At 33.4% G+C, this 23,175-nt stretch overlaps 1 protein-coding gene across 4 annotated transcripts; it reads right to left on the bottom strand.

The window, feature by feature from the left end:
- Positions 1-2,369: 2,369 nt before the first annotated feature.
- Positions 2,370-20,854, bottom strand: LOC123695444 (globin-like). Of its 4 annotated transcripts, none has more exons than XM_045641296.1 (4): positions 5,209-5,312; positions 4,005-4,165; positions 2,890-3,115; positions 2,370-2,620 (listed from the first exon to the last, which is right to left on the bottom strand). In XM_045641296.1, exons 1-4 carry the CDS (start codon positions 5,287-5,289, stop codon positions 2,480-2,482), a joined length of 609 nt encoding a protein of 202 aa, XP_045497252.1. In that variant the 5' UTR covers positions 5,290-5,312; the 3' UTR covers positions 2,370-2,479. The 4 variants fall into 4 exon arrangements, with proteins under 4 accessions (XP_045497252.1, XP_045497253.1, XP_045497255.1 ...); XM_045641297.1 differs by lacking the exon at positions 5,209-5,312 and adding an exon at positions 20,686-20,854 and having other exon boundaries at positions 2,371-2,620; XM_045641299.1 differs by lacking the exon at positions 5,209-5,312 and adding an exon at positions 15,516-15,534 and having other exon boundaries at positions 2,371-2,620.
- Positions 20,855-23,175: the final 2,321 nt, after the last annotated feature.

The raw sequence follows: 23,175 nt of genomic DNA, 5'->3' as shown, positions 1-23,175 counted from the left end.
TAACATTTCTAAATCGAATGTTTTTCTTTGTATTCATATCCGCGATAGCCGTGATTTGATTGCGTTCAAACATTAAAATTCTAAGTTATCGTAACGTACGTGCAACTTTGCCTTGATAGTGTTTGTATGTGTGGCATCTCTCTAAAATTAATAAACGATTGGCGTTGTTGTTTTTTATAATAAAGTATATTTTTCGGTACCACCTTTGTTTTTAAAGTACAATGTAGTTTTATATAAAGCGTGTTGCAGTGTCGTAAAAAATAACAATATCAAAATAATACTAATTGATAAGTTTAGTGTAGTTTTAAGCTGTCTCGTCTCATATTACATCCATGTAATTAATCCTCCTTTATATTCGTACTCTTATTGGACATAATATATTGTAATAAGCAGATAATAAATTTCATAATTGAATATCAATAGGCTTAATATAGATGATTTTTTGTGCAAATCTCTGTGATGAGAAATTTATTCTAAAGATCTAGTATTAAAGGATAATGAAACAGGTATTACGCAATTATATCTCGCGCGTTAGATAGATGTGTCGGTTACAAAGTTTCAATATTTAAAATTTAGAAAAAAAATCTCTCAAAGGCGCGAGAAGTCCCTTTACGCTTCGATATTTTATTGTTACCTGTTTCATTGTGACAAAAAGTTGAACTTTTTCAGTCTTTTTTCGCGCAAATGGTTGTGTATTAAGTTTTTATGTAGTACAAATGTATTCGCAATTTGATTGCTGCTGTAGTGTTCCTTATGTTCTTTTGTAACTATTCGGCATTTATTTGAAACTCGTGTATTGTCAATATCGGAAAGCGTGTCGTGAGTGAGTGGGGCGGCGCGTGCGCGGCGGGCGGCGCCGGAGAGTGCCTCGCAGTGCGGTCGCGGCGCCCGCACCGCCCGCACCGCCCGCAGCGCCCGCACTCAGCCCGACCTCACGTACCAAATAAGAGAAGCAGTTGGACCCGCACACTCGCTCCTTCATCTATTACCTCATTCGATAACCTCACCTATATATTATAATTATACTATTTATCGCCTCCCCCGTACTTATCGAACGCACTGCACTGTTATTTGGTACACCCACCTGTATTAACGTTTCTTTAAGTTATTTTTAATTAAGGTATATATCATGGACTATATCAGCGTATAACATAGTTGATATATTTTTATTGTTATTTTTCTGAAACTCTACCTAAAAGCAATGTATTTTACAAACAATGCAGGAGAACAATAATTATTATGTAAGTGTAACAGTTAGTGAATTTAAGTGTGCTATTTTCCATTCCAGAACTCAACGATATCAATGTTCTTGTAATACTTATGTTCGGGTTTTAAAAAGATGTTATTATTGTATAATTATAACTAAACCTAATGTGATTGAAATGCAATGTTTAGAAGTATTTTATTCTTTATTTTTTACCATTAATAATAGTTAGTAGAGATCTATTTGAGAGTCTAATGTATCAATTATTTGTAAAGTTGGCTGTAACTAAGTAAAGGTTACGATAAGTAGAAATATTTTAATATAAAACATTTGGAAAAAATTTTATGTAGATGACAAATAGTTGTTTTGATCATTATGTGAAGTGTTGTATGGTATTGTATTGGTATATGTTATATTAAGTGTAGTAGGTATGGAGTGTAGGAGGCGGTTCGATACCGGTACGTTAGCGCAACGCGTACGCACAACGGCGGGCGCCCGCCCGTACACCCGGACTCACTGCACAGCACTGCTAGGCTAATTCAGTTAAACGTAACGATATTTTTCTTACATTTCATAAGAGTAACGTTTATAGTATATAGGCAATAATATTTAACAAAAGTCCCTATGTAATCGAACTGACGACAGAAACGTATGTTATATTTGTGGCCTCTTTATAAATAAGATCTAAGTTACATGTTAAAGAAAATTAATTTTGCTATGCACAGAAATGATACTCAATTAATTGCCAAAAAGTTATATGTATATTCATAGTTCAACAATATTTCTTTTGGGCATATTTACTTTGAATTTATGCAAAACTTAGATTATGAATAAGTAGGTTGTAGATTTTATGTAGAGTGGATGCATATATAATATATCTATATATTTAAAGTAAGTAAATTTGAGATGTATCAATTTCTTGTATTGTTCATAAGTTTAGATAATAAATGGGTTTAGCCATACTTCGGCTGGTTTGATATGTATGTTATCTGATTAATTGTAAAAAAAAATAAAAAAAAATTTAAAAATCTGTTGTTTTATTTATCCCTTTCCTTTTCCCTTCTCCCTTCTGTAATCTCATCAGGAATCAGAAAATGTTTAAAATAGCAATGTTATCTTCGATGAGTAAATGAAAATTCTACAACTGCACAATTCACTAATATATCATTTATTTAAAACTTACGAACATACGTACCTACAATATCATAAAATTGTAATAGACTAGCTATATAATAACGAGACTTATAAAATGTATAATTAAATGTATTAACTCTGTTATCTGCTTTCCCCTTTGGTTCCAAGAGTCTCAAATATGTGTTTGTACCAGAATTCAACCGTTTTGCCCCACGCGCCTAGCGTAGCGTTGTCAAGTTTCAAGACTTCTATGAACATTTTCACTATGACGTCTTTTAAATCCTGTAAAAATGTAATAAATATTAGTAAAAGAATTGTGATATTCTTTAAAAAAATCGAACCTAATTTTTGTAATATAAAACAACGGTCTGTAATATTTTCATAATGTAACTGACGGTCGGTCAAGCTCTGCAACCAGCCGTGGGAATGGTGCATTAAACAAATTGCGATATTACACTTTCGCGTTTTAAACTTTACAATATAACATCATATAACAAAATACATAACTATTCTAAAGTTGATAGTAATATCAAAAAAATGTTATATCTTACGTGGAAATGTCTCTGCTCTATTTTTCTCCTGCCGTGCGACTCGCCGAGCTTATTCATCATGGCCGCCACAACCTCTGGCTGGTTCAAGTTAATTACTGCCATATTCAATGAAGCCATTAGATTAACTACATGCGCCTTGAATTGAGGATTGTGAGGATATTCCTCTTCTGACGATTTTTTGACCATTTTGAAGAATTCTTTCGTTTCTGGATATGATCGGAATAATCTGGAATGTAGGCGAGTAAATTTTTACTTTGAGTGGGTTATCGTAATTAAAGGTTATCATAAAAGTTTTATCTTAATTATTATTTCATAATATTTTGCTCTTTTTAATAGATAATTTATTTTCCTTAATAATAAGTTTGAGACTACTGAAAGATTCAGTTTTCATGTGTATTTGTACCATGAAGAAAAATGTTTTTCTTAAGTGAAATATAATATTCAGTCAGTCCTGGAAACGAAATAATCGTGGTAAGTTTATACCTATACATCTCAATATTTGAGGCATCTTTCGGCTGAAGCACGCCGCGCTGCGCTATACAGGTAGGTAAGAAAATATCGTCATGAATTTGTGAAGATCAAGGGAGCGGCTTCGTGCTTAGAATTTAATGTGTAGATACTTGAAGGTGTTCAGTGGATGATTTTACCGTGAAGAAGTATGTTGGTATAAGTACCTATAATATTCTGTATTCTAAGGGAGAATTAGCATAAAGTGAAATAGCGACGGTACAGTATAGGTACCTATTAAATGTTTTATTGGGTTTTCCATATTATTATAATTTGGTTATATTTTCAGTGTAATATTATTTGTGATCATGTTTCGCTGAACTTTTTTTGCGAAGTGTATCTAGTTAAGTACATAATATTATTATAAGGAATATATGCATAGAATTTTTCCACAATCCCGATTGTGTAGAGCTCACGCTACAACACTTGAAATGTCTACGATCTGGCCGTTATAGTAGAGGTTTGTTTCATAAACGCCGTAATGGCGGCAATTGGCAAACATCGACGATCATTTGTTGGGCCAACCATTGGCTACCCACTGTGAAGAGGGCTCATTAAGTACTAGATTTTCAATCTACCTACATACGATATCAACATAAGGCAATTACCGTTTCAACAGCTCCGTTCCATTAGCCATAGAGTCAGCATACACAAGTGCCCAGGACTTCTGTACTGCGTATACTTCTCTCTTGGTGAGGCCAGACACTGGGTGAGCAACGTCTGGGTCGCCCCCCCACCATAGGTAGCTCAACCAGCCACCCATTGTAAACTGTGGGATAGAAGTGGTTTATAGCTAGGTATATACTTTGAATAATGCGTAGGGTACCCTGCGTACCGTACCCATTAATATTTGCAGCTTATCTATAACTAATATTATAATGCTGAAGAGCTTGTTTTTTTGTTTGAACGCGCTAATCTCAGGAACTACTGGTCCGATTTGAAAAATTATTTCGGTGTTATATAGACCATTTATCGAGGCAGTAGTTACAGGTTATAATATATATTATCATCACGCCAACAAGAGCGGAGCAATGCGGGTGGAACTGCGGGGCACAGCTAGTATTACATAATTATATTTAAATATTGTGTAGAGTCTAGAGGTACCTATTAGTAATTAAATATTTCGAACCTAATTAACTACCGAAACGTTTTTTAGATGTACCTAAGGTAGATATATATGACGTATATAGTCTAGTGGCTACGTGTTAGGATAAAAGTAAAACACTATCAATTTTAATACACCGAGGAAGTGATAGAGCTTAACAAGCTTTATGTAAATGCATGTTATAAAAATATTAAATATTTTTACAACGTAAAAAACGTAAAGTTAGTAAAGATACTTAATTTCATTACAAATAAATATTATCCAGCACGAAACGATAAGCAAATTAGCAGATTACTTATACAACGCATTCATATATAAAGTTTGCGTAGCTCTACAAACAGTACCTAGTATGCGGTGTAGTGTCGAGTGCTACGACAATTTGCTAATTCCACTTAATTAGTGGTAATTGTTCTCGCTTTGTAGGTAAATTGATTTTATGTAATAGAATCCAATTAACAACCTCGCATCACTTTGTTAAAATCACATTAACAAGCAAATACATAAAAGAAAATAGTGGGTATCTACGGACTGAACTCGTAGCGTTTCATAAATCGACTAAGTTTAATTTAAACAAACCTCAAAGATAAGATACGTTATTGTACCTCAAATTGAATATAAATACAAGGATATTTTTTAAAGAAACTCGTTTAGCAGTAATAATATCAAATTACGAATTCAAAGCACACCGAGACCTCTACGCAATTTACCTTCTGTCCCGTTTTAATCTTCTTTAAAATAACAAAAGCGGAAAGCAATATAAATGTCGAACAAAGGTAGAAAAATAACATGGTATAACAACTGCAACTGATCGTGAAGAAATACCGACTGAAAAACATGAAAAGCCTCTCTGGTGTTTCAGTCTTATCGAATGTTTGAACTGTCTTGACTGAATAAATAAAGTTGCAAAATAATCAGCTGATAGGTTACTCATTGGGAATTAATTTTATTTGAGTTTGTTTTGACTGGGCGATAAGATTGCGGTTTGCTCGTTTCGTAAATTGTATTATTCTAGTATTTGAATGACCTGTTGATTAACAATGATTTATATAATATTGTATGTAGCAACACTGCGTTGGTTGTGACACTGTGTCAACTGTCAGTTATGAAGGAAGTTTTTATATAGTCTGTAATCTGCAAGATGTAAGAGGTTCCCCATGTTGTTGTGTGATTAATAAAGGCACGCTTCAATGATCAAAGTTTGTATCTTTAATCATCCCCGCAATCCTTAACAGGGTTATGGGCCCAGTAACACAGCCAAGTAAAGCCATCGGTTTTAAAGTAAATTTATAAATATTAAAGGACAAAATGTCAAAAGAAAAATATCAAATTGTCCCTTTCGCGGGGGACAATTACAACGCATGGGAGTTTAGATTGAAAAGTATCCTGCGGGATAATGGAGCAATAGAGGCGATCGAAAAGGAGGATTTCAGTAAATCTACAAATAACAAGCAATTGGAAGCTAAAGCCCAGGCTATTATAATAGCGGCAACCGCCGACAGTCATCTCGAATACTTGAAAGACAGATCTGCATATCAAATGATTAAAAGCATGGAAGACAGCTTTAAGAAGAAAGGTACACGATCTAAATTATTTATAAGAAGAGAATTATCCGATATGAAATTCGACGAACGGAAACCTTTAATGGAACATTTTATTGACATGGAAAAGCTATTTGCACAACTCGGGGATGCTGGCAGTGAGCTCTCGGAAGAAGAAAAGGTTAACTATTTACTACTATCCATGCCGAAATCTTATGAAGGCATTATGACGGCGTTGGAAACTATGGAGGAATTGAAAATGGACTTTGTGAAAAACAGACTGCTTGGAGAAGAGGAAAAACGAAACAGAGGAGCGATCAAATCCCTTGATTCTTCAATCTTTTTGTGTTATGGATGTGGACGCCCCGGACACAAAAAATTTCAGTGTAGGAGCACTCAGCAGGCACGACACAGGACTGGTGACTGGAGACTTCACAGCCGTGGACGTGGCGACTGGAAGTACAACGGAGGCCGAGACGACAGTAAGGCTACTCGTCATCAGACCCAGGGGAGAGGTAGAGGAAAGTCATTTCTTACCGGCACTGAAAATACTGAAGGTAACAAATTTGTAAGTTTTATGTCCTTTAGCGCTGACACTGAACAGCAGAATAAGAATAGTTTTAAATGTGTTATAGACTCAGGTAGTTCATTTCATCTTGTAAATGACATTAATTTATTCTCTAATTATTGTAAACTGGATAAGCCAATTAAAATTTCAGCTGCCAAAAATGATGTTGATTTAGAAGCTGTTGGTATAGGAAAAATAAAATGTTATTTAAGTGATTTTAAGGTTAATATTATATTAAATGATGTGTATTATGTACCACAATTAAGGAAAAATTTAATATCTGTTTCCAAAATGGAAAAGCATGGTTTAAAGATCATCTTCAATGAAGGGGAAGTTAAAGTTTTCTCACAAACCAATGAATTGTTTATGGTTGGGCATAGACTAGGATCCCTTTATTTTGTAGAATTTGAAGTAATATTTAATGATTGTTATTATGGTGAAAAATCAGACACAAAAGATAATTTAGTAGAAATTTGGCATAAAAGATTTTCTCACTTAAGCTATAGTAGTTTGAAAACTTTAGTAAATAAAAATATGGTTGATGGTTTAACTGATTTGAAAGAAAAAAATTTAGAAAATAAACATTGTGAATCATGCATACTTGCTAATATTACACGCCTTCCTTTTAATGGGAGAATGTATAAGGCTAGGAAACCCTTAGAACTAGTACATACCGATGTTTGTTCTGTTAGCCCGTCTACGTGGGACGGATATAAATATTTTGTTACTTTCATAGATGATTTTACCCATTTCACTGCAGTTTACTTATTAAGAGACAAGTCTGAAGTTTTTGAATATTTCAAGACGTATTATAATTATGCTAGTAATCATTTTGGTCATGGTATATTGAAGTTAAAGTCAGATAATGGTGGTGAGTATATTTCTAGAAATTTTAAATCTTTTTGTGATGAAAAGGGCATAGTATTGCAGTATACTGCTGCATATAATCCTGAAATGAACGGAGTAGCTGAGAGAATGAATCGTACTCTGACTGAAAAGGCGCGTGCATTATTGTTAGATTCACAACTTTCTAAAGAGCTTTGGGGCGAGGCCCTGAGATATGCGGTATATGTCACTAATCGTAGTCCCACTGCTTCTCTTAATGTTACACCATTTGAAATGTGGGAAGGAAGACGTCCTAATGTATCTAATTTCAGAATGTTTGGGTCATCTGCATATGCCCATATTCCTCAAAAACTCCGAATGAAGTTAGACCCTCGTGGTATGAAATTGAAAATGGTTGGTTATGCTCCAGGGGGATATAGATTATGGGATGATAATAAAAGGAGAATATGCATAGAACGAAACGTATTGTTTAGGGAAGAAACATGTTCAGAGTCACCTGAAACGGTTAGTATTGATGCGGAGTCTATCTCGGATAGGAAGGAGAAGGTTGGTAGTAGTAGTCCTGATAAAACACAAACCAATAGTACTGAGAAAATTTTAATTTCTGATAATAATTTAGAATCATTACAATTTGAAGAAAGGAATATAGATAATGTTAATTCTAGGGAAAATAGAAAGAAAACTAAACCAAAATATTTACAAGATTTTGTTACTGATGATTCAGATTTAGGTGATATATTAATGGCATCATTTTTGTCTTGTTCTAATGGTAATGTTCCAGAAAAGTATAATGATATAGATTCTTATGACGATAAGGATAGGTGGTATGAAGCGGTAAATGAGGAAATTAAATCTTTAGAGGATAACAAAACTTGGGAAGTTGTAGAAAAACCAAACGATGTTAAGTTAATTGATTGTAGATGGATTTTTACAAAAAAGGCGGGTGATGTATATAAAGCTAGATTAGTTGCAAGGGGATTTCAACAGGAAGGTAGCTTTAATGAAATTTATTCTCCTGTTTTGAAATTACAAACTCTCAGAGTTCTTTTATCATTAGCTGTTCAAAGGAACTATTTAATTCATCAAATGGATGTTAAAGGTGCTTTCCTTCATGGTGAAATTGATGATGTTGTATACTTAAAGCCCCCACCTGGTATAAATATAGATAAAAATTATGTTTTGAAATTGAATAAATCACTGTATGGTCTTAAAAAATCTTCAAAAAATTGGTATAATAAATTTTATAGTTTTATGAAGAGTAAAGGATTTCAAAGAGCAGAAAGTGATTATTGTTTATATTTTAAGGATGGTATTTACATTTTGTTGTATGTGGATGATTTACTAATTTTGGGTGAGGACAATTTAAGGATAAATAATGTTAAAGAAATGTTATATACAGAATTTAAAATGAAAGATCTAGGATCTAAAAATTTAAAATATCTGGGTATTAATATTATTCAAGATAGTGATTGTTTGTATATTAACCAGAAAGAGTATTTAGAGTCTATATTAACAAAATTTGGTATGTCTGAAGCAAATACTAGTGAATCACCCATGGAAGTTAATGTTAATCTTGATGATTGTACGATTGATTACTCTTTAGAGCATAAATGCAGAGCTTGTATAGGTTCTTTAATGTATGCTGTAGTAGGTTCAAGACCTGATTTGTGTGCTTCTGTTTCATATTTAGCAAGATATCAATCTAGACCATCAGAAAGGTTATGGCAATGCTTGAAAAGGATTTTAAGATATGTTAAAGGTACCATTAATTATAATTTAAAATATACTAAGAATTGTAATTCCGAATCACTAGTTGGATATGCTGATGCAAGTTTTGCTGTAGATAAAGATAGGAAATCTGTAACTGGTTATATATTTAAAGTATTTGATAACAGTGTTATTTGGCGTTGCAAAAAACAAAGCACTGTAGCTTTAAGCACTACTGAGGCAGAGTTATACTCCCTCAATGAAGCAACTCTAGAGGCTTGTTGGATTAGGAAATTATTAAATGAGTTAGACGTTAATTGTAATACCACTACCATATATGAAGACAATAAAAGTACAATATTTTCTGTATGTAATCCTGATCAAAAAAGAATGAAACATGTGGATGTAAAATACAACTTTGTTAAACATAAAATAGAATGTAAGGAAATTTGTGTTATGTATATACCTACAAAGCAACAAATTGCTGATATTTTTACGAAACCATTAAATAAAATCTCCCATAATTATTTTGTACCTAAATTAGGATTGGAATAAAGTTCAGTTCGCATTGTGTATTTTTAGTTTGTTAGTTTTGGTTAATACAAATTATTGTATTGTTAGTTCTTACTTATTCATTGTAGGTAATGTTAGTTATGTTGATATAAATCATTGGGGGGAGGTGTTGATTAACAATGATTTATATAATATTGTATGTAGCAACACTGCGTTGGTTGTGACACTGTGTCAACTGTCAGTTATGAAGGAAGTTTTTATATAGTCTGTAATCTGCAAGATGTAAGAGGTTCCCCATGTTGTTGTGTGATTAATAAAGGCACGCTTCAATGATCAAAGTTTGTATCTTTAATCATCCCCGCAATCCTTAACATGACCAAATATGTTTTCCTTATCATGTATAATTGAAATCGTTTTTGAGCTTTAGACGCAGTTATATCATTTATTTTGAATTGCGTAAATGATAAGTCATATGAAATCATTTTCAAATAAATTATGTATTTCACTACCAATTCTTGACTCTATTGAGAGCAGATGGTTTTGTAAAATTAATATTTAAAACTTAAAGACGTAAGTAAATCCAACTTCATCAGTCGGAAAATGGGCTGTTGACAATATTAAATATGGCCGATTGGATATTAATTATCCAACAATTTAATTGCCAGCTAATTAGCCAGAATTTACTTCACTTCGCTCACAAATGTTGATTATCTCTCCTTTGCTCACAATATTATGTGTATAGTTGAATATTGAATCATGCCGTCTTACTATGACGCGGTCTTATGGTATGTTCAGACTTCAGACCCGTGGCAAGCAGCCTGGCTAGCAGCACGTGCGCTAACGGTACAAACCTTAGAGCATCCACACGGGCGCATGCACAAACAACATGTTGTTGTTGTGCCTGTGCAGTGTGCTTGTGATCGTTGAACGTCACTTTGAACGCAAGCGTCTGAACCCACTTGTATATTATACCTAGAACATTGATCAATAATTGATCAATGTTCTAGGTTTATTACTTAAAATATTTTGTGGAGTATATAGGCATGCCACTTTTATTTGTAAAGATAATAAAGACACTGGCATGCAATCACATGAGTAGCATGTTTTCTGAAAATATTGATATTTCTGTATTTTTGTAGGTGCACAAATTATGTATTCTTAACTGGATAGGTTGTTTTGAAAAGATTAATTTTTTAGTTTGCAGAAAAGTAACATATTTACTTTTACTTACAAAACGATGAAAACGATTCTATTTATAACTTTACCATGCATTACAATTTATACCTATTAGATAGCAGATAAGCTTAAAAGCAAATTATGAAAATAATTAAAATCAGTATTTCAGTATACCTAGACAGTCTAAAATAAAAAGTCGAGCGTTAGAGACGGATGGAAATCTCTATTTAAATAACACATATTTTTTCTTGTTTCAATTCCACAGTTGATTGATTTTATAATTTACACATTCTGATTAGAGGACTACTATACTAAGGTATACTTACTTCTCTCTCTTAACCTTTTCATTCCTATACCTACAAGCACGAAGTATCTAAATGTTCGCAATAAATCGGTCTCGTGCGTAGGCTAACTAATTGAAAATTGATTGAACGCAGTTAACAGGAACATCGATAATAATGTTAACCCAGAAACGTGGTAACGTTTTATGTCAATTGAACATTAGTCTCACCCACGCACTCCATATAGGCATTACAGAGGTATGACAATTTAATACTCGGACTTGTGTAATGGTTCATTTACATTTGTGAAAGGCTGGGTGTATCACTGTGTTTTAATAGGTTGTATCTAGTACCTACGAGCTACGTACCAATTATGATATCATCTGAATAAAAAATGAACATGAACGTAGGTCATTTATAAGAAGATATTTTTCACAATAATCGATCGCAAGGACATTCACGAATGATATACTTATACCCAAATGTGAATAAACAGATACCTACTATAATACAGGGTTAGTTTTCAATGACCGGCCAAATTTTCAGAAATGGTTCAGAATCGATAACATTTTCGATCTAATGAAAAAAAAAAAAACGTTTTTTTTATTTAGATTTCATTCCTGTCCGCCACTTAAGAGCGGACGTGTGGACATTACAAAAGCACAATTCAGTTCAACAACCTAGATAGGTAGAAGTTAGCACACACATAAATTTGGCGATGCGCGCACGCACACAAGTGCATTGATTATCGCGTGTTTACGATTTAGGAAATTTTTAAGACATTTTCAAATGAATGCATGATTTTTTTTTAATTTTGGCTGGTCATTGAAAACTAACCCTGTATATACGAGAGTATTTGCTCACGCACAATAGGTACTTACATTTACATACTCTACATATTATACATACATTAGCACCTGTGCTAATATGCTCACAAAGTAAAAAATTCTAATGTAGGTACCTACTATTATTGATTTATAATCCTAATTCCTAATATTATATTGTGTTGAGTCCTTTATGTTATGTATATTTTAACACTTTATGAAGCATAAAGCAGATGAGGCTATTTATCTATTTCATATTTTATTATTTTGAATGATTTATTTATAAAAAATAAAAAAAAATATTTAAAGCACGTATTTTGTCAGTTACTTGCGAGCCTGAAGCTGAATTTTCAAGTCAAAGTTTTGTAGATAATATTTTAAAACCATAATAGAGCGAAACCAGCGTCTATCATTTCTATTTGTGAGAAAAAGGTGACAGCTCTACATGTAAATCCAGGACGGTATCTAACAAAAATTCTTACCCTGGCTACTCACATTATATTACCAGCAACCATACCACCATATTCTTATTGTTTTATAAGATCGGATTTACCCTGGGTTTAGAAAAAGTGTGGTTCATTTACTTTAGTTACAGCAAAAGCTTCAGCCGAACTTGTTTACGAAACGACGACTTTAACCTGAACTTTAAGCCTAAACACAATATTCTTTATGCCTAATCTTCAAATTCAATTGAATGAAAACCAACTAGAAATACCTAGCTTAAATTATGTCTATGTTACTTTACAATAAATTATCGTATTAGTTACACTGTGGGACAAAAATGACAAATAATTTATTCTTGTCTCAACGTAAAATTAATCTGTAATTGTATTAGTGGTAATAAGGCTTAAAGTACCACATGGGTATGAGCCATTATACACTCAAGCGGTAAATAATACCGTGAATATAATATTTACTCGCTTTAATTTGACACACATTGTTGTCCGTAATTGGCTTTCAAACATGCTACTGTTCAGTTTATTTTAACGACTGCGATTTCGCTCGCTGTATATTCAATATTGTTTTGTCATTTTATTGATAAAAATATGTGGAAAATGCTATCAGGAAATTATTAATTGAAACGTCTCATAGTTAATTTCCTAAAAGAGTCATATAGTGTAGGTACATAGAGTATAGTATAAGCACAGACTAATGTATTAGAGTCAGACTAGAATTTGAGATGGTTATAGCCACAGAACATTAAAAACAAATAGAAGTGCTATAATGTCATAATTAGTATGAAAACCAGTGTCGCCAAACCCACACATTTAAACCGATAGTTTATACAGTACACTACAAGTAAACTATGCCTTTGATTGAGTAAAAACTGACTTATAGGTTATAAATTCAGCATTTCAATATGTATCCTAACGCACCATGTTACGGTTTATTTTATAGCTTCCTTTATCTCTCTCTTATTAATTTGCAATACTAAAGAGTTAGAGACTTCATTTTACAAGGATTTAAATTACTATATTATTATATTATATGTTATTTTACCCAAAAGTTACAAGCACCTATATAAGTTCCTAGCCTTTTTTTTTTTTATAGTGGGGAAATCTTCTTAGATACCCCCGGCTCCCGGGGATGGAGCCGTGGTTATGTCAGATTTTTACCGACTAAAACCCCACTCTGTTCCATCGCGCTGCTTTGGACGGAACTGCGGGAACGGTTACGACTCTACCGCGTGTCCCGCCCAGCAGATGCCCGTTTCCAGGCCCACCACTAGAACCCCCCTCGCTGGCGGCTGCTGGAACGAAGGCTTACGCCACCAACGCGCAGATAATGGATCTTTCCCCGCTCCATCATCCGCGTTCCCCCGAACCCCCGACCCCAACACCGTCCGGCCAGAGGGTGCACGCCGGAAGGTCCTCCGATGTGTGAAATACACGTCGGGGGACCCTCCGGCGCACTTTTATAGAGATTACCTCGCAGCCCCCACCTCACCAGAGGTGGCGGCCCTCGGTCCGGCCCCACGGACCGGATTACGAGTTGGCAGACGGCCGTTTTACAGCGGCCGCCGCCCCACACCTCTCTGCAGGAGTCTCCGCGCGTCATCACAATGACGCGTCGGGATCCCGCCCTCCGCTGCACGGCGTGGCTTGCAAAACCAGCGAGCCCGCCGCGCCGCGACCTCTGGCCGCCATCCACCGCCGCATAAAAGCCGGCTCCTCTCTGGTCCACAAACAGGACCTCTGCTGTCGGGTCAGTCGAGGCCTCGCAACCCCGACTGCCGTTCAGCGCCACCTTTGCCTAGCGGACACAGGGTCCGCCAAGCCACGACCTCTGGTCGCCATCCCACGCCGCACACAGCGGCCGCTGGGCCACACCTAGCCCTGGCCGTCGGGCCGGTCGAATCTCCCCGACTCTAGACCAGCCGTTCAGCCCCTCGCTGGTCCAATTTCGCTTCACTCAGAGGGCCATAACTCTGAGCTACTGAGCCCCTCCGCCGCGACAAGGCCTGGACCGTTGGGGGGATATAAGTTCCTAGCCTAACGAGTTCCTATGTGAAATGCAAACAAGTTAATTATAAAATGTCAGTTCATGATGGGTTTGTTAATTGCAGCCGTTTACAGCTGGTTTAAAATTTCAACTTCCCTTTACGGAGAATGTTATGAGTGCTCTCAGTAAACATCATATTACTCAGTACATTGTTAACATAGTTTAGTTTAGTTTAGTAGTTTACGGAAGTGAGTTTATCAACTAATTATGAGTTAGTGTATGGAACTGAACTGAAAAAGCCTTAATAGCGAGAAAATATATTTTATCCCGTTATCTACTAGATTAATTTTAAAGATTAAGGCTGTGAAAATGCGTGTAATTATTAATTAACATTAACATGAATTTAAACCAATTAAAATATATTATGTATCTATAGTTTTTTGCATTGTATGATCCCAATCAAATATTAATCTAATTAAAAATGTCAATAATAATTAATTATCTTAATTTTATCTGATCGTAGCTACTAATCCACTTTATATGATAGTCAGTTGATAAGTTTAAATTAAATTGATTATTTACACATATTTTGTACTCCGTGTTTATATATTTTATGTTTGTATACAACCGACTCTTTGGAGTCGATTTGACTGACTTTAAATGGACTTTAATTCAATACACTTATCACGAATCGGTAACAATACAACAATATCATAAGTTTATTCTATTAAACCCTTTTTTAAGTATATCCTATTAAGCGGGTTTTTTACGTTTTTAAACATTTATTATTTTCCATAAACTGTAGCAATATTGTTATACTTAAGTCTCGTGCGTAAAAGCGAAATTCCCGTCGCGTTTTCTCTAAGCAAATAAGAGATTTAGTATTCAGACTCCGTATATGCTAATGCAACAGCTGTCGGGTGAAATGTAAATATAAAGAGATGAAGCACTCATTACGGGGTTAGGCCTCCGTCTGATAGAAATGTTTTTCTTTATAGAGGCGGTTAAATAACATAAATTGGTAAATTTGAAAAAAAAAATTTTCAATAATCCATTCACAAGTACCTACTTTTCATAGTGATGACTATTTATTCATTTGTAAAAAATAAATAAATATAGTTAAGTAAATTTTTTTGAATGTAGAGCGTTGTGGCATTTGCAGATTCTTGTGGGCGTGAGCTAAAAATGTTTCTAATAAACTCGAGATTGTTGTTATTTTAATAAATAAATAAACAAACATAAAATTTTTAAATTTTAATTAAGTAGGTACTTACCTACATATTTGTAATACAAGAAAAATAAATTGGTAACAGTTACAATATCTAACTATATATTATCTAACATTCAAAGTTCAAACAGGTCATGATAAAGCGTTGTCTGTATGACGAATAGGTACATTAAGTAGAAAAGGAACACGTGGATAAAAATGAATTCAAAATATAAGGGTATCAACTACTTATACACATCATACAATATATTATCATGTGGAAACCACCAAGAGTGTTCTCTTAGGCATATTAACCGGCATGTCCAAGAATCAAAAGTTCAACGACATGTGTGGTGTATTATGGCTTGAAACCGCACAGAAAACCTGTCTCCCTGCAGTGGGAACAAAATATCCTGATGATAAAAAAAAATGTGTTTTAGCTTCAAAAAATACGTACCGTGTACTTAATGTAGCTTCATTTAAAAATATATTTGTGTTCGAATATCCAACACGATTTCGAACAATCACATTTTTTATAATGATACTAATAGTTATCTCAGCACCTAGATGTTGGTCGATTCTCAGATCTTTCAAACATACAAAATTTCATGAGAATCGGTCGAGCCGATTCGGAGGAGTACCTATGGTTACTAACATTGCGACCTCAGAATTTTATATAACTGGATAATGGATATGATATAACATTATCGAAATAAATGATACAAAATTGATTAACCTACTACGTGTTTGCTTGTGTGAGAAATTCGCAGGTGTGTGCAACCTTGACCGCAGTAGGTTACGTATACTACGGCTCGTAAATACATTATTTTAATTAAACAGATTGTTGGTAGTAAACATATGTATTAGATTGAAGATAGTGAACTACTATGCCCTTCTAATAACATGAGGGTAATAGAAGGAAACAGATATTTCATTAATATTATGATATAATGATTACCTAGTTACTATACATTAAAATTTTCATATAAAAGTTTGGCATATTATTGGTATGAAATGATTGATATTGCGCGTAACTGGTATTTATATAATATTATTATGCTTAAAAGGAGAATGCCCATTTTTGGTACTGGTTTTTCTCATGCATCAAGACAACAATACTATTAAAAAAATCTCGGCAATTTAGAGGCCTTCTTACCATCGGAAAATATATTTTGAACAGGGAATGTTTTGTAAAATCTAATAAGACATGTAATTGTTTAGATCCGTTATTATAGATTTAGTGTCCATTACCGTTTACATTTTTGGTGCAGGTTTTTCTCATGTATCAAGATAAAAATACTATAAAAAAAAATCTCGGCAATTTAGAGGCCTTCTTACTATCGGAAAATATATTTTGATCAGGGAATGTTTTGTAAAATCTAATAAGAAATCATGTAATTGTTTAGATCCGTTACCATAGATTTAGTATCCATTACCGGTTACCACGGTAACCAAGCGGTAACTATTATGACATTTACTATGGTAAATAGCTAAATGTATTAATATCGATTATTGTTTTCATTGAATTACAAAAAAAATCAATCAATTAACATAAAATCACTCTGTAAGGTATTGTTTATACACTGTAGGTTGTTTTAACATAGATAGTGAAGTAAAATAATATAAATATATATATAAAAAAATATTATTATGACATAGCTTGGTAGGTCTTCGAATATGTAGTGAAAAAATGATTCAAACAACAACAATATGTAAACCGAATAAAAACTCTATTGGCATTTTTTAAATATATATTTAGGTTTTCTTGAAATCCGTTCCGGAAGATTTCTGGTGCCTACCTGCACTAGCCGATGAACAGATAGACAAAGCATAAGCTCTACGCATAGATTAAATATGTTAAACGAAAAATAACCTTCAGACGATAAAATACTACCTAAATCACACATAAACCTAGCTAAATCGGGTTTATTCAAGTTTCGAGGTTAATCCACATTTTTCTCAATATCTTGAAAACCCCTGTTTTTATCACAAAAAAATCAATTGGTAAAAATCTTTTAAATATCGATGAACCCTCCAAAACCACTCTGGCATTGACGCAACACTATACTGTGGTCCATACTTTCATGGGCATTCTCCTTTGGTATGTAAATAGCCAGCACAGAATTTAATTATTCAAATTTTATATCTGGTTCTCTATATTATGTATTTGCTTAAACGAGTATTATATCTACTAAAAGAGGGCTGTTGATGATTTTTAAGCTATTGCATATAATCGAGAAATTCCGTAACGAAAAAACCTCGCGCTCTCCGACGGGCTCGGAGGTGTGGCTTGAAGGCATGCTATGCAATAGCTTTACCGCGGCAGTCCTCGTGAGTGCCACACGTCTTTTTTAATTATATTATGATGTAGAATAATGAAATAGAACTACTATCCTACTAATATTATAAATGCGAAAGTTTGTGAGGATGTGTGTGTGTTTGTTACTCTTTGACGCAAATTCTACTAAACCGATTAGAATGAAATTTAGCACACATATAGAGGGTAACTTGGATTACCTAACACATAGGATAGGTTTTATCCCACGGGAACGGGAAATATGTGGGGTTTCCTTTGAAAACGCGGGCGAAGCCGCTGCAGCTGGCGGAAATCTAGTATACCTATAAAAATATGAATTTTATGATATACCTAACCTATTCAAGTTTTCAAGAGGTTGTTGAATAGGTACTCTTTGTCCTCTTTATTATTATTTATAAATTATTTATGTAAATCCGGATATTTCCAGAAAAAAAAAACACTTGTATTAAGTGATCATTAATAACAATAATATGTATATATTATGATAAAAGATATTCTGCAATCTAATCTAATATAATTGATTGTAAAATTATTTCTAATCAATTTTTGCTATTTCAAGTTTCAACATATTATTTATTTTGAAATCCTTCAATTAAAATAAATGACTAGTATCATTTTGGGTTGAAATTTAATTGAATAAATCTATACTAATATTATAAAGCTGAAGAGTTTGTTTGTTTGAACGCGCTAATCTCAGGAATTACGGGTCTGATTTGAAAAATTCTTTCGGTGTCGCCCTTTTATCTAGGAAGGATATTATATTCATCACGCTAAGACGAACAGAAGTGGAGCCAAGCGGGTGAAACCGCGGGGCAGAGCTAGTCTTAATATATATAAATCTCGTGTCACAATGTTTGTCCTCAATGGACTCCTAAACCACTTAACCGATTATAATAAAATTCGCACACCATGTGCAGTTCGATCCAACTTGAGAGATAGGATAGGTTTTATCCCGGAAATCCCACGGGAAAGGGAACTATTCGAGGTTTTATCTGAAAACGCGGGCGAAGCCGCGGGCGGAAAGCTAGTACTTTTAAGTACATTATTACCTATATCTACGTTTCTTTCTAAAATACGTAATTTTGAATGCTCTATGTTTGTTTGAACTTTGACGTCAATGTAATAACACAAAGAAGTCGCTAAACAATTATCACCTATTCCATTTTAATATTTTTAAATTAGAAAATCAAACAATGAGTTTGGTAAGGCAGTTTTTTATTGGTGTGAATATTTTCCTCAATTTAACCTTGGAGCAAAAACATCAATTGATGATAATTATTTATCATAATAATATTTTATTTCCAAATACAGACTGTGTTGATACTTGATAGTTAAATGAAAACAATGTTTTTTATTTGATTCGTACGGCAATCGATAAAAAAGATATTTTGGCGATATGATTAGATTAAATACAAGTAATACCTAAATTCTATTAGACTTTTTGCAGACGTAGACGATAAGGTTTGTTTACTTATAAGTAGTAATTATATATAACTAGCGGTCCGCCCCGGCTTCGCCTGTGGTACATATTCACGTTTTCTCTACATAAAGATCATCCTCGAACTTCAAGGAATATTATAAAAAAAGAATTAACGAAATCGGTTAAGCCGTTCTCAAGTTATGCGCTTACCAACACATTTTGGGATTCATTTTTATATTATAAAGATTGAATGTAAGTACTCTTATTTAACGAAATACATATTTATGAATTATTAGTGTATCTAATAAAAGTTAAATTAATCTGAACCTGCTACTTATAGCAAAGCTTTCATAAACAGACTAAGGACAAAATTCACTTTATATGTAGTTCAGGATACATCGCCCATTTTTGCAAGTGACTACTATCAAGCTAATAATTTTCCGTTTGTAGCTTTATTTTGATGAGATTACAGAGATAACAGAGGTAAGAAGGATAAATTTTTTGATTTGATGGTTCTCAAATATTTATTACTAGCTGATTTTTTTTGTGTTCAATCTCAAGATAATTATCTAAATTATTCGAAAAAATATTTGTCCTACAAAATCTATGGTTTGTTCAAAGAGTCCCCCTTTCCAATGTGTATTGATAACGAAGGTCATAAATGCTTACTAACCAGCTGTTTTTTTTTGTTTTCACTTAATTAGTGTTTATATAATTCAACAGACATATTGTGCTACAAATTGCGTAATAAATATTTGAGAACCATCAAGTAAAAAAAAAATATCCTTGTTATCTCTGTTAGCTACCACAATCGAGAGTTTCGTACACGAAATTATTGGGCGTCTCATCAAAATAAAGCTACTCACGGAAAATCAGCTTGATAGTAGTCACTTGCAAAAATGGGCGATGGATCCTGAACTATTATGTTAGACTAGATTTCCACCCGCGGCTTCGCCCGCGTTTTTCAAAAGAAAACCCGTATAGTTCCCGTTCCCGTTAGATTTTCGGGATAAAACCTACTATATACGTTAATCCAAGTTACCTTCTATACATATGTGTGCTAAATTTAATTGTAATCGGTTTAGTAGAATTTGCGTGAAAGAGTAACAAACACACACACACACACATCCTCACAAACTTTCGCATTTATAATATGTATTAGTAGGATGTAATATCGCTTATTTTGTACCGTGAAATAATAATCACAGTGTAGATAATATTAAAGCAAGTTATCGATTAGTGGCTCTCTAAACCAGACAAAATAGAAAATGTATTTCGCATTACAGCGAAGGACAAGGTGCAAAAAAACTAACATCATAGGTATTATCAATTTAACGAAACATACCTTTACATATGCACTATTTTACAATCCTCTTCAAAATACAATAAAACATTAGTACTATTTACATGTAAAACAATGACCACATTCCATTTTTCATAATGAATTCGAAAATCACGTTAAACTTTCCCGCGTTTTTTATTTCTTTGACGGGAAATACGTGCGCTGTATTCAAAGTTATGGTCGGTACTAACTCGTGGTTTTCAGTTGTTTACACCCCCGCCCTCTGAGCCCTAGGGATGGTTATAACTAAAATGCCTTGCAGTCCACAGCTACCTATGTGATATGCCTTCATTTATTTCATTAGGTATATGATTACATTAGCTGATAACTGTAAGTTATAACGCTTATATACGTCAAACAGTATTTTACTTTGAAACTTGGATATAATACGAACATGATTTTTTCATTATATTTGGAAATTAATACTCAAACTCGTAATCGCAATTTGGTATTCCTAGTTTTTTTGCTTCTAATCTGATTTAATTACTGTTTTTGTTATATGTATTTGATATTACATTCATAGAAACAACTTTATATTATTCTCGGCCCAGTGTTTCGTTATACCTACTATGACAAAATTGTTTCATAAACATACATTGTTAACATAGCAATGTTTAAACTTTAAACTATTTAATTTAATTAACTTTAAACTTTAAATTGACTTGATTTAGTTTAAATCTATATTAAAAAAAAGTATTATGAAGATTATTTCATGAAACTAAAAGTGCTCTACCATTAACTCTATCTTTTTATTAAAATATTATGTACGTCGTAAACTCGTTGTTTATAAAATGTCAAATTGTGTTGTTTGCTTCTATGATATATAAAAGAGCTAGATACGTTACCCGCTCTCTATTTCGGCAAGAAAAAACTCAGCTAAGTGCCCGAGTTTCACTTAGTCACGCACCATTCAGCGTCGTGGCTGGACGTTCTTTTTGTATTTTAATCGGCAGTTGTTATTACGAAGTACATGAGTGAGACATGTATTATGTCTCGTGCGTGAGAGTGAAAGAGAGAACAACTGTATTGGTGATAATGCGTTAGTAAGTAGGTATGTATTAATTACGCTGTTTTTTAGTGCAATGATGTTGGCGTATGCCACGTCTACTAGTATAATAGGTCATTGGTTTGCTTTGAACATATACATTATACAGCCTTAAGCTACCTATGGCTCGAGGGTTCCATCGTCCCAGTTATGCTAGGCATCTTCCTGTTTATAAACTTTACGAAATCGTGTCATTAGTTTGTGTCAAGGTTGTAACAATTATATATATACATAATATATGTTTGTCTATCTTGCCTTGATGTGTCTTTTGGCGAAGATTTGTTACATGTCCTACAATTGACAATACGCTTTATGAAATATAATTAGTTTTTATTTATGTTTTAAACTAGTATTATAGATCCGAATTTAAGTGCCTTCATCAAGTCTTCGACTTTGCCTTCATCAAGAACATAATTTGTTAGAGATTTTCACGATCAGATATAATACATATATTTTTCCTGCCCTTCCTTGAGTCCAATCACGCTGATATCCTCCTCATTAAAATAAAAATATTCTTGATTGTTAACTCTACAATTATGATAAATTATAGAGATTTGAGAAATTTTCCACGTTTTAACATAAGGTATATTATTTCTAATGCCTTTCATTAAATATGTTTACGCGCTTGCTCTTTAATTGTTCTTCAACAAAATAGCAAATCATTAATCTTATTTAGTAATCTACTCGCGTTTTCACACCGAAATTAATAAATCAGATGTAAGTAGCGTTAACGGTGCATTGTCTATAGCAAATCGTGAGGTGTTAAACAATGTGATTGAAGTGATCGTTTAATAAATTATATTGCGAATTGTGCTTTGTTAGCTATATAAAGAACGGATTATTCTAGCAACAATCTTTGTTAATTCTTGTCGTGTTCATTTAAATAACATTGTGGGCTATGTTAACCTTTAACGATATTTTTTATTAGATGTTTATTGTACCCATTATAACGCTGTTAACTCTTCCTTATTTTCGATTTCATTAAGAATCTTTTTATCTATTCTTTGTCATGGGATCTTTTTTTTATCTGTTAAAAATACCCACAGACTATTAAATTTATTCAAGCTTTAACACAACATTGTCGCATTTTAAAAACACATTAATTTCTATATTATTCTTGGAGCTCGACCAATTTGTATTCGACGGGCAGACGTAAAGAGGTCATGGTGCCAAAATGTTAAAAGGCGAAAACATAATATTCAAAAGAATTTTACGCATTTTAATATTTTAAAGCTCATTTGGATATGACTTGAGTTTCATGTCAATTTTAATTAACATGACCTTAAAAAATAAATGGAGTATCAGATATCAGAAAGAAACATTTAATATAAATAATGAAGGCGGGAAGCGAGTAAGTGAAGCGAATTTTTTTCTCTATGATTCTGCAGTATACGGTTATTTATATGTTTATAACAATTTACTCGTTTAACACTATTGCAGTACCGATT

This window comes from Colias croceus, chromosome 11, assembly GCF_905220415.1.
Source record: "Colias croceus chromosome 11, ilColCroc2.1".
Taxonomy (NCBI): Eukaryota; Metazoa; Arthropoda; class Insecta; order Lepidoptera; family Pieridae; genus Colias; species Colias croceus.
This window is presented reverse-complemented; position numbering and strand designations above follow the sequence as displayed.